General features: G+C 41.2%; 1 protein-coding gene across 2 annotated transcripts in view; it reads right to left on the bottom strand.

Annotated features, from left to right (window-relative positions):
- Positions 1–15961, bottom strand: part of LOC142002201 (scaffold attachment factor B1-like) — a 32278-nt gene extending 16317 nt beyond the window's left edge. The window contains exons 1-9 of one of the 2 annotated variants that reach the window (XM_074978096.1): positions 15643–15961; positions 14725–14812; positions 12328–12389; positions 12043–12249; positions 11017–11079; positions 9753–9780; positions 8355–8853; positions 7912–7958; positions 662–762 (exon numbers count right to left, since the gene is read on the bottom strand). In XM_074978096.1, the coding sequence (XP_074834197.1) occupies positions 662–762; positions 7912–7958; positions 8355–8853; positions 9753–9780; positions 11017–11079; positions 12043–12249; positions 12328–12389; positions 14725–14812; positions 15643–15831 (1284 nt within the window). In that variant the 5' untranslated portion in view covers positions 15832–15961. The remainder of the gene's footprint in view (positions 1–661; positions 763–7911; positions 7959–8354; positions 8854–9752; positions 9781–11016; positions 11080–12042; positions 12250–12327; positions 12390–14724; positions 14813–15642) is intronic. The other variant, XM_074978095.1, reaches the window with a different exon arrangement.
- Positions 15962–16030: the final 69 nt, after the last annotated feature.

Below are 16030 nucleotides of genomic sequence, written 5' to 3'. Positions count from 1 at the left end.
TTTTAATATCTGTGTGAATGCTAGACAAAGCAAATCTTTGGACTTTAAGCATTTTTGGAGATACCATTCTGACATAGTACATCAGAAAAAAAGAATTCAAATTCCACTATTATTTCATTACATTTCAAATATATCCCCTTCAAATTATTATCACTGAGGCTATGTCTAGACTTCAGGCTTCTGTCCACAGAAGTTTTGTTGACAGAGTACATGTCCAGACTGCATCTCTCTCAAAAGAGATCTGCTGGTTGGGAGCATTCTATCAACATCCCTGTACACTTCGTTCCATGAGACGGAAGGGATGTCTCGACAAAGGAGTTTTCCAACCTTTGGCCCCATGAGCACAATTTGCATATCTTTTGTCAAAAGTTCTCAGCAATCTAGACATAGCCTAATTGACCATGAGGGTGACGCTACAGAAAATGCAGAAATATATTAGCCTGATTCAAACCATTATCAGAGAAGTAAATGTTTTCTTATATAGGCGAGGAATAAAACTCCAAGTTTAAATAGCTTATATTTATACATCTTATTTGCTGCTGCGTGTAGCAAGAATCTATTTTTGATAACTTGCGTATCTAATTACCTGTAACTCATCTCTGGTACTAGTATTCAATTAAAATACTTTAAGTAGCAAAAACCAAGAGCAAAAATACCTTACCTTTCCATACTTGCTGAAAAGATTCTTCAAGTCTGTAGCTCTGGTAGTGGAGGCAAGTCCACTCACCCAAAAGTTTCTACCAGAACTGCTACTAGTGCGACCTAATAAAAAAAAAAAGTCAATTAAAGAAAGCAATTCCAGGCCACATTCTTTAGTCACAGGTCAACTGAAATATAATGTGTAAAATTTACCTTCACCAATTGATGATCTTGAAAGTGATTAATACTTTTAAGTTCAAAGTATTTGGAGTTATAACAAACTACAGCCTTTGACACACGATAAAAATATAGTGTAAAATTGACAAAGACTCCCACTCCACTAAATAGAGGTGGTTACTCACCTTAGGTAGCTATGGCTATTAGAAATGGTATGTCCACGTGCATTTTACTTAGAGCACAAATATTCATCAAGTATGAGAGACTGGAATTTTGACCACGAGACTCCTAAGTGCCTAAATAACTTTAAATTATGGGACGAAGCGACTAAGTCCATGCTGTCCATACTGAAACATAAGTTTTGATCAATCCTAGTACCACTTGTTTACCAGTCTCCTTAGCCTTCTGAGTGGTCAAATGTCCTCCTTAAGTGGGTGGTGCTTGGTCTATCTATTTGCAAATTAACTAACAGTTGCTCAATTTGGAGATATTTCTCTTTTGGCCTTTTAGAACTGCTCTGATATTCCTTCCAATTTCTTCACCAAATGCAAACTAGCTTTACTAGTGCCCTTCTCTGATCTCTTGACAAAGTTCTCTTTGACAAAAAGCACCATTCTTTCTCCATAGGTTCTTACTTTCAATAAGCGCTGTGCATGGGAAATGTTTCTCTGTCAATCATCCAGACTAATAACCTTACAAATGTGGTTAGCAATGATATGTGTCAACAGCCTTCTAAAAATAGTTTTGTATACAAGAGTTCTGCATATGTCACTTCACCTCAATTTTTTTGGACTACTGCATATAATCTGCTCAGATACACAGGCTGTTCTCCAATATGCTCAGAAGTTTCAAAAACTGAGCTTTCAGCTCTGAAGCTCTACCTCTTCCGTATGGCTTTTCTTGACTTTTAAGACAGTATCCAGCACTTGCCTTGGTACAAGCTACTATGGCTATCCTCACTGCTGGGGTCAATGCACTCTCAGTCGTATTCCCTCCCTGTATCTCAGAGATTTCATTTATCTTCTACAAATTCTTCTGTTTAAGCTTGCCAGGTGGGATAGTCAACCTCTCCACAGCATCTTGCTGAACTGCCCAAAAAACCATTTCAGTTTAAACTATACATCTGCCATTATTTGTCTCACAGGCAGATTTCAAAAGCTGCTCCTGAAACAGACAAAGATTCATAACAGGAACAGATGCTTCCACTGAATGACCACCTGTAAGGCAGCTACCTGTTAAGCCACTAGTTTGTCAATCAGATGGGTAAACAACCTGTCAGTATCAGATCCTCTCAAAATGTTCAGGATCCCTATGCTCACTGCTCTGGGAATCGGGGAGTAGTCTAGTAGATATAAGTAGCACAACTTATGTTAAATAGATATAGACCCTACAATGAATAAATATCAAACCGCATCGCTTCACCAATCTGCATATTTCAGTTTCAACCCTCTCCAGGCATATTAGGGAGGCAGGACCTGGAAAAGCACAGCAACTCACAACTGTTCTTCAAAGCTCTGATCAACTGCCTCACCATATACCCATCTAACAGCTTGCCGTACTGCTGCCATGCCATCAGTATGGGACATGATTCAGGAGAATGAGTATACAGGAATTCAGCCCAAATATCTGCAAGTACCCATGAGTCTAGACAACAGAATCAACACTGTACATGTACAAACACATACTGCCACTCTATTCTCTCACTGAATGATGCTGATTGTCTCAGAAAGAGAAGTTAGTTAAAATGTGTAAGCCCCAAGTCCCATGTGCAGCAGGAAGGAAGGTAGCTGAAGAAATACTACATATAACTATAGGTTGAAACTCTAATACAGCACCATTAGGACCTGACCAGTGCCAAATGAGAGAATTTGCTGGATCATGGGACGTCAATATTGTCTAGCAGCATTACCAACACTTCCACTGCTTACTGGACTCTTAAAAGACAGACACTTATGGATAAGTTACAGTTAAACAACAACACAGAATGCTGAAAACCAGGACAAGAAGCTGTAAACAAACTTGAAGGACAGAGGGAAATTTGGCCACACCCATTACAAGCGATCATCCAGCTAACTAAAAACATGTGATTATGGATATTGCTGGACAAGACAGTGTCAAACCAGAGAGGTTCAACCTGTATTACCTTCCTGTTTTTCCTGCACCTCAGTGTAACACTTTGCTGACGCACAACACAAAGCTCTCTCTTTATACATTAAGCAAAGCTAAACCTCACAACTATTGTATGTAAAATCCTGAATACATCTGTTAATTGTTAGCTTCAAAGAGAGAACTGTATAATTTCTTAGGTAAGTTTTAAGGCAAAAATATCGTAAAGCGTATTTGAAAAACAAAACTTCAGAATATAACAAACACCGGGGCTACGTCTACACGTGCCCCAAACTTCGAAATGGCCACGCAAATGGCCATTTCGAAGTTTACTAATGAAGCGCTGAAATGCATATTCAGCGCTTCATTAGCATGCAGGCGGCAGCCGCACTTCGAAATTGACGCAGCTTGCTCATGGGAATAAGGGGACTTCGAAGTAGGCGGGGTCCTTTCGAAAAGGAGCCCCGTCTGGACGAGACGCGCAGCGGCGAGACGCACAGCAGCAAGCCGCATCAATTTCGAAGTGCGACTGCCGCCCGCATGCTAATGAAGCGCTGAATACGCATTTTAGCGCTTCATTAGTAAACTTCGAAATGGCCATTTGCGTGCCCATTTCGAAGTTTGGGGCACATGTAGACACGGCCTGGTAGATTCAGAGACTGTCCCATTTTATTGCTGTTACATATATCTAAAAGAAAGGTTTCAACATAACACGTGATTGCATACCTTAGAGCACACACACAAACAAATCCCCACTGATTTTATTCTAAAGGATTTTTCAGCGTCTACAGTGGGGTACTAATACATATACTCATCCCTCACTTTACAAGTGAAATTGATTCCCAACTTTCTGCTCCTAGGCAGAAACTTGTAAGAGGGACACTAAATTCCTATTAAATTATGTGTAAAAGTCTGATTAGTTCCGAGGGCTCACAACTCAGGGAAGGAGTGGCAGCAGGTGGCACTGCTTTTGAAAGGTGAGTAGCCTTGGGTTGGGGAGGGTTAAAGGCTGAGGGTAGTTTGGGGCTGTGAACAGGAGGGAGGGTTAAAATCTGGTGGCAGGTTCAGGCTGGCACAGTTTGGTCCACGTGGTGGGGAGGGGTTGGGCTGAGGGGCCGCGGGTGGTTTGCCTGCGGGCTGGTAAGGGGGTCTGGCTGCCGTGGTTTGGGGCCACAGGAAGTCAGGCTGCAGGGGAGACAGGTGTCAGGGATGTCAGGCTGCGGGGGTTATAGGCAGCAGGGTGTGTGTCTGGCTGTGGGGCCACAGGGGGTACAGGCAGCAACGGAGCGGTCTAGCGGTGGGGGGTACAGGTGGCCGTGTGAGTGGGTATGGCTGCGGGGGGTACAAGCAGCAGTGGGGTCTGGCCGCAGAGCCAGCAGGGGTGTTGGGCTGCGGGACCCACACATGGCAGTGGGGGGCGCATGTGTTCAGGCTGTGGGGCCAGTGTAGTTTAGGGCTGTGGAGGGGGGGGGGGGTGTCAGGTGGCGGGGCGGGGTCTAGCCGTGGGGCTGGCGGGGCGTCAGGCTGCTGCAGTTTGGGGCTGCCAGGCCATGGGGACTACAGGCAGCAGTGGGGTGTCAGGCTGCTGCAGTTTGGGGCTGCCAGGCCATGGGGAGTACAGGCAGCAGTGGGGTGTCAGGCTGCTGGAGGGGGGGCATACTAGAGAGGCTGGAACAGTGGGGACGGGAGTAAGGCTCATATGAGCAGGGGAAGTTCACTCAGAGTGAACTACTGTAGGTAAACGTGTCCCTCGTTTAAGCGAGGGAAGAATGTATAGCGCTGAATGGATTCCTCAGAGCTTGAAATTAATGGACCAAAAGAGGAATTGCTGGTTAGCACCTTACCAGTAAACAAAGATCTGAAAATCCTAACAGTTCAAAGAATTCCTGCAGCATGAGGTTTAATGGTTCTTGGTCTTGGATGCTTGCAAGATAGAAACCTGAAGCCTATCCAAAGTGACAGACATACTGGGGTCAACATTTCACAGAAATGCAGGGAATCAGTATTTTAAGTGTTCACTCTAAACGGTAGTTCTTCCAGAAAAAACACAGCTAAACAAAGTATGAAGTTACAAACACCTTCAACCTCACTGAGCTGTGCCATGTTCTGAGACAAAACCCCTGTATTTCTTTCATACTTTTAGTTTCCACCTAATCTCTAATTGTGATTGGCTCAGCTCGACTGCTGAATGTGTGGGACCCGCAACACTTCTCACCCTAAATGAACTACGCTTTCAGCTTCAGAAGAAGCTAGTGAGCACATTTATTAATGCCACATGCAGCTTCTGGACATCCTGCATCCTTTCACTTGACTGTGGATCTCAAAGTTACCGCTGAAAGAATCCGAGGCTGATACTGACTCTGAGAAAAAAAATAAACTATTTGATGTTCCTATTGGCAAATTGCTGTATCATGGGAGGCTCTACCTCCAGAGTACTGAATATTGAGGCAAGTTTGTCCCTTGTAGTTATTCTGTAAAGGCGGTACTAAATCCACAGCTTGAATTTCTCCTGACAAAGACAGAATGACTGGTCACGCTCCTGCTTTCTGATATATTACTTTACAGAGTTTTTGTCTTTCAGAACCTGTACTGTGACTCTTTCAAGGAACAACAGAAATGATTTGTAAGCTTGTCAAATTGCCTTGAGTTTCAACAGTCAAATATGAATTAACGACTCTTCCCAGAACAACATGCTTTGCATTTAAATGAACCAGAAACCTGCTATGGAGACACTGCAATCTTTGTCACTGTGGAAGGACGGGTGCAGAATGTTGTTTCTCTCCTTTGCAGCTCAACTAGAGGTAGCATCCAGTGAAACTACTGTATCAGCTAGAAACACGAGGCAAATGTCTGTATTTGATGGGCTGGTAAACAAAACTTCAGCCAGCCTTGAAGGTGGTGAAGACTTGAAGTGTCATATAAGTGCACAAGGACATATAACTTAACAGATTCTTGATGTTATTGCAGCGTTTCCCTGAGACTTTAAACTCAGGAATATGACAGCCTCAACTGTGTCTTTAGAAGGTGTGCCTTTACTAAACTGGAATCTAGAAGAACCCCTATAAAATACTGTGGTCTGGACGGGCCAACCTCAATTTCAGGATCCAGAAAGGGTCCAGGACAAAGAGCTTGCTGTCCCTATATCAATACTGGTAAGGAGACTTAGGGCAGAGCCTTCATTTACAAAGTCATAGACATGGCTACATTGAATCAGATGAGATGCCCATCTAGCTCAGTATCCTTTCTGCTGATAGTGGCCAATGCTAGGTGACCCCAGGGGAACAAAGAGAACAAATAATCAAATTATCTCCTGTTGCCCATTCACAGCTTCTGACAGAGGCTAGGGGCACCATCCCTCCATATCCTGACTAATAAGCATGGATGGGCCTATCCATCATGATCTAGTTTTTTTCTTGAACCTACTTACAGTCATGGCCTTTACAACATCCACTAGCAAGCTGATTGTACATTGTATGAAAAAAACCCACTGTTTACTTTAAATCTGTTGCCTGTAATTTTATTTTTAACACCTATATAATACTTCCTTATTTATTTCATCCATACCTGTTATATTATAGACATCTACCATATTTGCCTTTACCTGTCGCTTTTCTAAAGCGGAAAAGTCCAAATCTTATTAATCTCTCCTATGGAAGCTGTTCCATGGCCCTAACAATCTTGATGCCCTTTTCTGAACATCTTACAATATACTTTTCTGAGATGGAGTGACATCTGTACACAATATTCAACAAGTGGGCATACCATGAATTTATATAGAAACAACATGATAGATTATCTTTTCTACTCCTTAATGACTTCCAACATCCTGTTTACTTGACCGTTGTTGCAGACTGAGTGGATGTTTTCAGAGAATTATCTATAATGATTGCAACATCTCTTTTGAGTGCTAACAGCTAATTTAAACCCCATAATTTTATATGCATAGTTAAGGGTTGTTTCAGGAGTCAGAGAAACAACTTTTCAAATGTAATGCTACATGAACTCTTCAAGACAGGAGTATTTATAGACTGACAAAATTTTGGTGGAAAAAGATCAGCATGTGGTCCAGAATGTAGTCTTCATAAAAACAAATCATACATAAAGAGTGTCTACCCATTAATGGAATAAGTCCATCTGGCTTCATGTCAGGTTTAGGCTCAGCCATTAGGTGAAGAGTGACCAACACACAATCAGAAGGAAGAAAATTTAAAGAAAATCATTAAGACTGCCAAAAAGGCAGAAAAATGTCCTTAAAGAGCTTACAGTAATTACTAATATTTACAAAATTGATTTGATGAAAGGGTGACTGCCAGCAGACTCTGACAAGTTCAGTTTTATTGCTGTAGTGGTAAAAGAGAACAGGATGCATAACCTTGAATGGGGAGGTGACAGAGGTGAAATGAGAACATGCAGAGACAATGGGGCCCTGCTGATACTCCTGGTTAAAAGAGTATCATCTCGCTTGTATATGGTATGCACGTGCCCTTTGAGTGCAGTCCACAAAGAAATTCCAAGAAGAAACAGAAAAATTTGACAGAGGGCTTTAGAAGACTCGTGGAAATATACTGTTATCACAATTCTGATTATCTGCATTAAAACCCTTATTTTAGGGAAGCAGATTATATATGAATATACTAAATAAATTTATCAAACTAAGTGTTGAGTGAAGAGCCCTTAATAATAAGGTGACCATGAGAATTCTGCATTTGCCACATATTAAAGGTTTTCTCTCAAGTCAACTTGTACACTTGCAGGATACACTCACCTAACATACTTACAAAATAATCACAACAACAAACATTCCACGGTACACACTATACATTTTTAAAAAAGGTTACATATTGCAGACAGACAAAACTTTAGACCGAACCTGCCACTGATTTCAATAATACACATTTACAATAACCTATTATGCAAAACCGGCAAAGACATTGCACAAGTTTTACCGCATGAATCCTACAATGAAAATTACTTTCCTTCACAACATACCTTTCTCCTCTTTTGACACTGTCTTTGTATCTTTTTCCTCCTCGGTGCTAAAGACAAAAACTAATGTTACTCAATGATGAAATAAAGTAAAATTAATTCTAAATTTTCGTACTAAAATACCTACCAGAAACTAGTTGAGAAATAAGACACCTTAGCAAACTGTATTAAGAAATCTGACATGAAATAAGGGAAGTCAGATTCCTAAACTCTCTCTGGCAGAAGATAAAAATAAGAATAATTTAATAAAACAACCTTTGAAGGTTGAGAAAAGGAAGGAAATCAAACCATCGGTTAAAAATTGAACAAGAAGAAATAAAAGATTCTTTAGGAATAGACTACAATTTCATCAGTCTTGCTGGCCAATTGAAGGAAACAGCCTATTTGCATCACTTAATGACCAATGAAAAAGATAGCATCTGGTCTAAAACTGAGAAAAAACAAACCTCTTTTTCTGATCACCGCCCTCATTGGTAGAGGACTCTTTAGTAGCAGATGATTCTTCTGAATTAGCTTTCTCTTCTGTTTTCTTGACATCTTCTGTACTATCTTTGGTTTCAGGACCTGCATCTTTATCCGCTGTTTCCCCACTAGAGGCTTCCAGACCTTGTGATGGTTTGCTACTCTGATCACTTATGTTTTCTATTACTAAAGATTCAGAGTCCATTTTCTCTTCATCTAGTGTCTGTTCATTTGTCTCCCCTTTTGCTACAACTAAATGCTTTGCTTCCTTCCTTGAAAGAACTTGTGCTGACTTGCTGTCCCAATCTAAAGCATCTTCCTCCGACTGACTGGCTGCAAGAGTGTCCTCTTCCTCTGCTAGCTTTTTGCCTGCCACGGAGTCACTTGCTTCTTCTGCATATGGCTGCTCCACTTCAGAAGTTTCTTCTTTAAGTGGTTCAGATTTACAAGTTTCCCCCAAAATGTCGAGTATTTTCTCATTTTCTATGGATTTAACAGGAATAGAATGGCACAAGATTTAATCACCAGGGAAATAAAGCAATCACAAATGTGGAACTGGCATGGCTGCCACACTAACACCAAGAGAAGTTCTAAGCTACACAGAGATTGGAAAACCCTAATGTACACAGTATTAAAAATTCTAAACTATTTGCAGCCTAACAAATTATAGTAAGCCCAAATGTTACAGGGAAGAAAATGCCCCCAACAGATTAAATAAAAACCTTCTGGTTGGTCCTTGACATTCTTCATGAAATTGTTCTGTTCTGGTTCTTCTTAATTTAACTTCCACAATCCAAGAAGCTTACTGAATGCATCAATGCACTGAAAGTTCAATTTTCTAATTTCTGTGAAATTCTTTTAGCAGACATTCCAACATGAAAACTGGGACATCTTCCGATGGTGCATGAGTATATTTTCAGTCCAGAAAGTGAATAGAATCTGTATGGCATTTCCATGAAGAAATTGTCTTCTTTCTTCTGTATCCAGTTACTAATTTTTAAAATTTTACTTCCCTACAATGGCTTTATACTGCCTTTTCTGCTCTACTAGTAAAAGAATTAAAGTACCGTGTGATATCACAAGATCTGTTTTAAATGTAGAATCTTTAGCTTTAAACTGAAATTAACTTTTCTACATACATTTACATAGTTTAGGAGGCTTTTAATAACCACTGTATGTCAGTGAAAATATGTAAATGACAGACATTACTTCACAGATCTGGGGATATGATTGGGTTTCCAATCTCTATGACCCTTGCTTGATCTGGATTGTCCACCACAGGAATAATGCAAAATATAACATTGCATTTTTTGGATAAAATAACTAGTGTTTTTAAAAGAATTAGTTGAAAAAAATTGGATTACATTGGTCTTTTATAATACCTGGCTCCAAGGTAGATTCTTCGATTTTCTGTAAGGAAAAAAAATAAAAACATCAAAAACACTATTATAATCTTCATAAATAAATAGTGTCAGCTACAAACAAAAATGGAATTTTAGAAAGTTATTTCACATTATAATTCAGATACTGTACTTAGAACTGATTTACCTAGAACCATTTCTCAAAAAAAAGAGAGACCCAAAGGCAGACACTAAAAACACGGGACACACCTGGTCAGAATTGAAAAAGACTGCTTATGACAGGGGACGCTGATGAATGATCTTCAATGGCATGTGCTCCAAGATGTAGGAGTGGAAGAGGCTTATTACTATTTTCACAGAAATGTTTATATATAATGTGTATTCGATTAAACAAAAACACAAAGCAAACCAAATTATCTGAGTTTCAGCTCCATTCGTTGTGTGTCTTGCTAGCTAACTCAAAATATGTCTACACTATGGACCTTATGGTGGCACAATTGTATCACTGCGCAGCTGTCTTGTTGTAAGGTCTCTAGTGTAGCTGTTCCGTGACGGCAGCAGAGATTTCTCTTGCTGGCATAATTAAACAAGTCCTAATCAGTGGTGGTAACAATGTTGGCAGGAAAGCATCCCCAGCTGACACCACACTCTCTATACAGATATTTTGTCAGTCAGGAGCGTACGTGCTTTTTCATAACCTGACAAAAATTTTACCCACAAAAGTGCTAATGTAAATACAACCTCAGAATACTAAAGGCATCAAAAAGGACATTTATGTCTATTATGCTAAAAACAACTATGGAGAAAACACTACACGTTGATACTAATCACTGCAATTTATGTGAGAAAAGAAAATGATGTGACATGAAAATCCGATGATGTAATGTTAATATTAATGTGGCAATTCTTCATTTTTCTCTAAAATGAAGTTAATCAAAATACGTATAAGCAGTGATATGTAAGTTCTATTGGTGCTTATACAAAAGTAACTGAAGCTTTCCAAACTAAAATCACATTTCTTTACAACTCAAATAGCAGAAGACGATGATTGCTGAAAGCGGGAAGCCAAAATTGGCAGATATGTTGAGTTTATAGATAAGCTTGTGTTCCAGACTCCAAAATAAGTTGCCACTACCCTGCTGGAGCCTCATCATTCATTATAACTGGACTGAGCATTACAACACCTATACTAAATTATAACAAATTCCAACCCGAACTGAGAGATTAATCAGCAGTTTTCTATGTAGTATTAACAATAACCACCAGAGCTAAAACTTTGATTTACCTTCATCATACATAAATCAGATGAGGAAGAGTCCAAATTGTTTCCAATTTCCTCACAGTCTTCCTGAAAGATTGAACAGAAAAACATTTCACTGTTTACAAACAATTTAAAAGAGAAAAACCCAAATAAAAAAATTGAATGGGAGAAGAACACACTACTTTGTCTGATTTTTCCCAGGAAGATACCATTTGCATAAATAGTCACAAAAATAAATAAATAAAAACAAACACACACACACACACAGAGGAACTCTGGCTCTCAAAATGCTAAAAAATGCCAGGATATTTTCCCTCATTTTTAATGAAATTATTCATTAGCAATTAAATATCAATTTACAGTGGTCTTGTGCACATAAAAAAGCTCCTAATCTGAAGAGAAAATGTGTTAATTTGATAGTTTTAAACGTGAGTATGTGTCTCATTGCCTTACTTCTGTTTCCAAAGGGAAAAAAGTAGCTTAAATTAGTAAACAAGACTGATACTCTGATTATTTGAAAACAATGCCAGTCTTACAAGTAACATACTTAGCCCCTGCTCAGAGGTGGACAATAAGATTTATCCCTCAGAGTCCCATTAGGAGATTCACAGCTGTTTTAACTTGTGGAGCATCAGAGGTTTTATCTTCCACATTAAAGAGCAAGCGCTGCACTGGCAGAACTTAATATGTAAAAATAGTAATATCAGTACAAAACTGCCATTCTTAAAATAGACAAAGGCAACATTGGGGAAAATCCTGAAGTCAAGAAAATACTTAAAATTCTCTGTTAGCCCACTAAAAATATACTGTGCAATAATGCACGTGGGTCTCTCACAACGCTCTCATGCATATAAAAGTATCATTTACAAGAATGGATATGAAGAATTAGAATAAAATAGAATATAAACACCCTTGAAACCTGAATAATTTCAATGAGAATGTTATTTACATACACATGAAGGAAATACTAATGTTGATTCCTGACATTTGAAATACACATTACCTACAATGTTCAGAAAAATATATAATAAAACCCACATCTCCCGTTACCTCATTTTCTGTAAGTTGATCTGGAAGTTCTTTTATTTCTGCATCAATATTGTCTTTACTATCAGATAGTGAGTCAAGAATATTATCAGCATTGTAATCATCTCCACAGTCTACAGCACTGCTGTTATCTATTTCAGCTTCATCTAATACGCTAATGTCCATCATGTCAATATCTTGCAAGTTATCCAAACCTGCTTCAATATCCTCCTGTAAAAAGAAAAAAATAATTGTGTATTCATTGTAACTTAAAAACAATTCTTTAACCTTCACCATGGTTTCACATACCTGTTCATCCCTAGAGTTTTCCTCCAGTCCATTGTCTTCAATGCCTTCCTCTGGTTTTCGCCCTGAAAACAGCAGCATTCAAAGAATTAAGCTAAGTATTTTATTCAGAATATACATGCTCTTTCCTTAATTATTTAACCTTGAGCTAAATTACTCATTAAGACCATAATTCTAGGGCCGCAAATAATTTGGGCTGTATTTATCACTACATGGCATCAACTTGAAAAAGTGCAGTACATCTAGTGCCTGTTCTACCCTTAGAACTTAGGTCAGGGTGGCCAACATGTAGCCCACAGGACAGAATCTGGCTCACAAAGCCTTTTCATCCAGCCCCTGAAGCTTTTCCCTGTGGCAGTGGTCCTATTTTACACAAGCTGACAAAGTGATCGTGGGGTGCAGAGTGTAGTCAGGCTGGGACAGGGTTTGGCAACTTGTGGCTCCAGAGCCGCATGCAGCTCTTTAAGGAGTCAACTGGGGCTCTCTGGCCTGCCGTGGCTGAAATAATGGAACTAAATTTAAATCTGGCTAACGGCTGACAGGAGGGATTCAGCTTGAACCAATTAAATTTAGTTCCATTGTTTCAAAACAGCAGTGCAGGGCACCGCTGGTGGGCAAAGTGAGCAGGAGAGCTGGGGGAGGGGTAGCTGAGTCTAACCCTCTTGGAGCTGTGAAGCCCTGTTGAAAGTGGAAGGGTGGCAGTGGAGGTGTAGCAGCAGCAGTGTGCGGAGCTCATTTTCTGATTGTCTGAGGCAGGTAAATCCTGGGAATGGGGGGGCCAATTTTGAGGCTAAGAGGGGTTAAGCCAGAGATCGGGGGCTGAGTTTGGGGCTGAGTGTTAAGTCTGGGGATTGCAAGGTGGTGGCAGGTTTGGGGCTGAGAGGACTTAAGCCTGGGGGCAGGGGCTTGTGGGGGGCTGGGGATGAGACAGATTAAGCCCATGGTGGGGACAGAGCGGGTTTGGGGCTATTTTGTGTTCAGCCCCCAGAACGTATAAAAATTGTCATGCAGCTCCCAGTGCCAAAAGTTCAGCCACCTCAGACTTATGTTGATTTAGCTGTGTTACTCAGGGCTTGGAAGATTTCATGTACTGAACTCTGCAATTAGGAAAAGCAACAAGGGGTCCTGTGGCACCTTATTAATTAGGCTGACCTAATCCCAGCACAAATATGGCTAGGTTAACCTAGCAAGGATCTTCTGGAGAGGTATAACAGCCTCAGCAGGCCCCCCGCAACCCCCAAAACCCCACATTCCATTGATAAGTAAACATGAAAACTATGTGCTGCTGCACAACAGTTAGACCCCTGATGTTTAGCTTTCTCTGTATCATTCTCATCCCTAAACTCCTCAATAAAGTGCATTATAAAGATAAAACTTGTTTTTAAATTCAAAATTATAAGCAGACATTTTTTCCACAATTTATTTCTTATTTATGACAAAAACAGATTAATCAATTTTCAGTTTATAATTTACCTACCACTATTGCAAGCAGATCCATGATCTTACTTTGTTGAATCAAAGCTTTTAGTTTTCAGAACACATCATGGGTAGCTATGACTCTTACTACACAAACTTTTGATTATATAAATATTATGAAGTCAATTTCACTTTCTGGATTCAGGTACTACCATAATATACAAACAAGAAAATAACTAGACAGCTAGTAAAATTTTAAATATGAGCTAAACGCAATTTTAGAAAATACGTCTTCTAAGCCAATTTTTAAGGTTTTGCAACCACATGGTTTAATAATAAGTTTATCATCTCCTTTCAAAAGAAAAGGAATTTCTTTCTAAAACATGAACTCTACTAAAAGAAATCTTACATTTAGGATCCGTTTTACTTGCTTGTAAACTGACTACTCCCACAATTGTATAACTTATTGGTTTTAAAACTCCAACTCACTGACAATGCAGGTTTTAAATCCTCACGGAAAAGCTGACATCCCACATCAAAACATAGTTAGAAAAACGGAATTAAACAAGGGTGCAGGTCAAGATCAAGTTGAGGAGATCTGGTAGAGATCTGCCTGAGGGCTTTCAGAGCAGCTGTCTCCCTTATGCCTGGCAAAATCCTGTATTCATATCACAAGTACTAAACATAGACTTGCAATTTAAAAATATGTTCACTTTAGGGTTGAAGGCCGAGTAACATAAAGTATATCTGAACTGCACAAGAATAATTTTAAATTATCTTCTTTGGTCAAGGAAATAGTGCTATAAAGGTAACGGCTGTTGATAACATAATTTCAGCTGTATATGAACAAACACTCTAATGAAAACCATAAAATTACAAGACAACTAATCATAAAGAAAACTAACAAAAAAAGAAAAGGAAAGAACTATATTTTAGATACAAGTTCCTTATGAACCAGGAGAGAGAGTGTGGTCTATTTTGTACCTTTACTAGTTCTCTTTGGCGTTCTTTTATTGCTAACTTCTGAAGCCATTGGCAGTTCATCAGGATCTCCCCCTTCTTCTTCAATGGCCTATAAACACAGAAAAACCCATTTTTGTTTTGATGACTTTTAAAAATCTGTTTTCATCTTCCCAATAGGATCGTCTCATACAGGAGAGTCAGATTATCAGCCAGCAGTAAACACCTCCGTATGAGGAGACAAGTCAGGGTGCACTGCTCACAATTTTCCAGAAAGCAATCTGCATCAGAGCATCCATTCCGTACATGACAATACCCTTAAAAGCCAGGCAGGTGACCAAATCTGTAAGCTTTCCGGGGGGCAGGAAGCAACCCTTTATGGGTAAGTACAGAACGTAAAACGGGGGCCGCCGGAATAAAAATCCTCCCTCGCTGTCTCACCAGAGCTAAGCAGAAGGGTGGGGGCAAAGCAGCGCAACAGTGGCTCCGCGGGATCAGTCTGTACCGGGAGAAGCGGTGCTAGCGGCCCCAGAGAATGGAGTGGCGGCTAATGCCGATACCCCAGGGAAGGTGGGGGGCTCTAGAGGCCTAAGAGAAGGGTGCGGAGAGGGGGAGCGCTAACGCTTCCCGAGAAGGGCGTGGGTCGCGGGACGACAGACACCGGCCAGTCGCGCCGGGTGCTGGCAAAAGCCCAGGGACCGTATCGGGGGCAGTCGGCAGCCTTCGCAGCGGAACGAGGGAGAGGGGTAAGAGCGCCCTCGAGGGCGCAGCTGCGCGGGGAGGTGGCGGACAGCTCGTTAGCGCCATTTTCCCGGGGGGGGGAAACGAGGGCTCCGCCGGGCTCGGGCCGCGCATGCGTCCTGGCAGGCTCAGCCCGGGGACAAAAGGCCCGGGAGAAGCACGGCCGATCGTCCCCTCCCCCATGGCAGCCTCGCCTCGCACCTTCCGAAGCCGCTCCATCAGGACGCTCTTGTTGCCGCCGCTGTCCAAGTTGCGGCGCTTGAGCTCGGCCCTCAGGTCGATCACCCGCAGCTCGCTCAGCCGCCGGGTCTCGGGCTCCGAGCCGGAGGGCGCCGCCCCACCCAGGAGCGGAGACTCCCCCAGCCCGGCCGCTGACTGACTCTCCGCCATGACGCCGCTGCTCCGGCTCTCTCTCGCACGGGCCTAAGTGGGATAAAAGCCGCAAGCGCGCCGCGATCCCTGCACAAAATGGTGGCGAGGCAGAAACGCACAGAGGGAGAAGGGGGCGCGGCGCGCAGGCGCGGCAAGCTGGGAGGGATGGGGTGCACGCATGCGCACCAGCTTCGAGACAGAAGGGCGGCGCTCCATT

The sequence above is a fragment of the Carettochelys insculpta genome, chromosome 27 (assembly GCF_033958435.1).
Source record: "Carettochelys insculpta isolate YL-2023 chromosome 27, ASM3395843v1, whole genome shotgun sequence".
In the NCBI taxonomy this organism is placed as follows: Eukaryota; Metazoa; Chordata; order Testudines; family Carettochelyidae; genus Carettochelys; species Carettochelys insculpta.
Note: the sequence above shows the minus strand (reverse complement) of the source record. Positions and strands in the feature narration are given on the sequence as shown.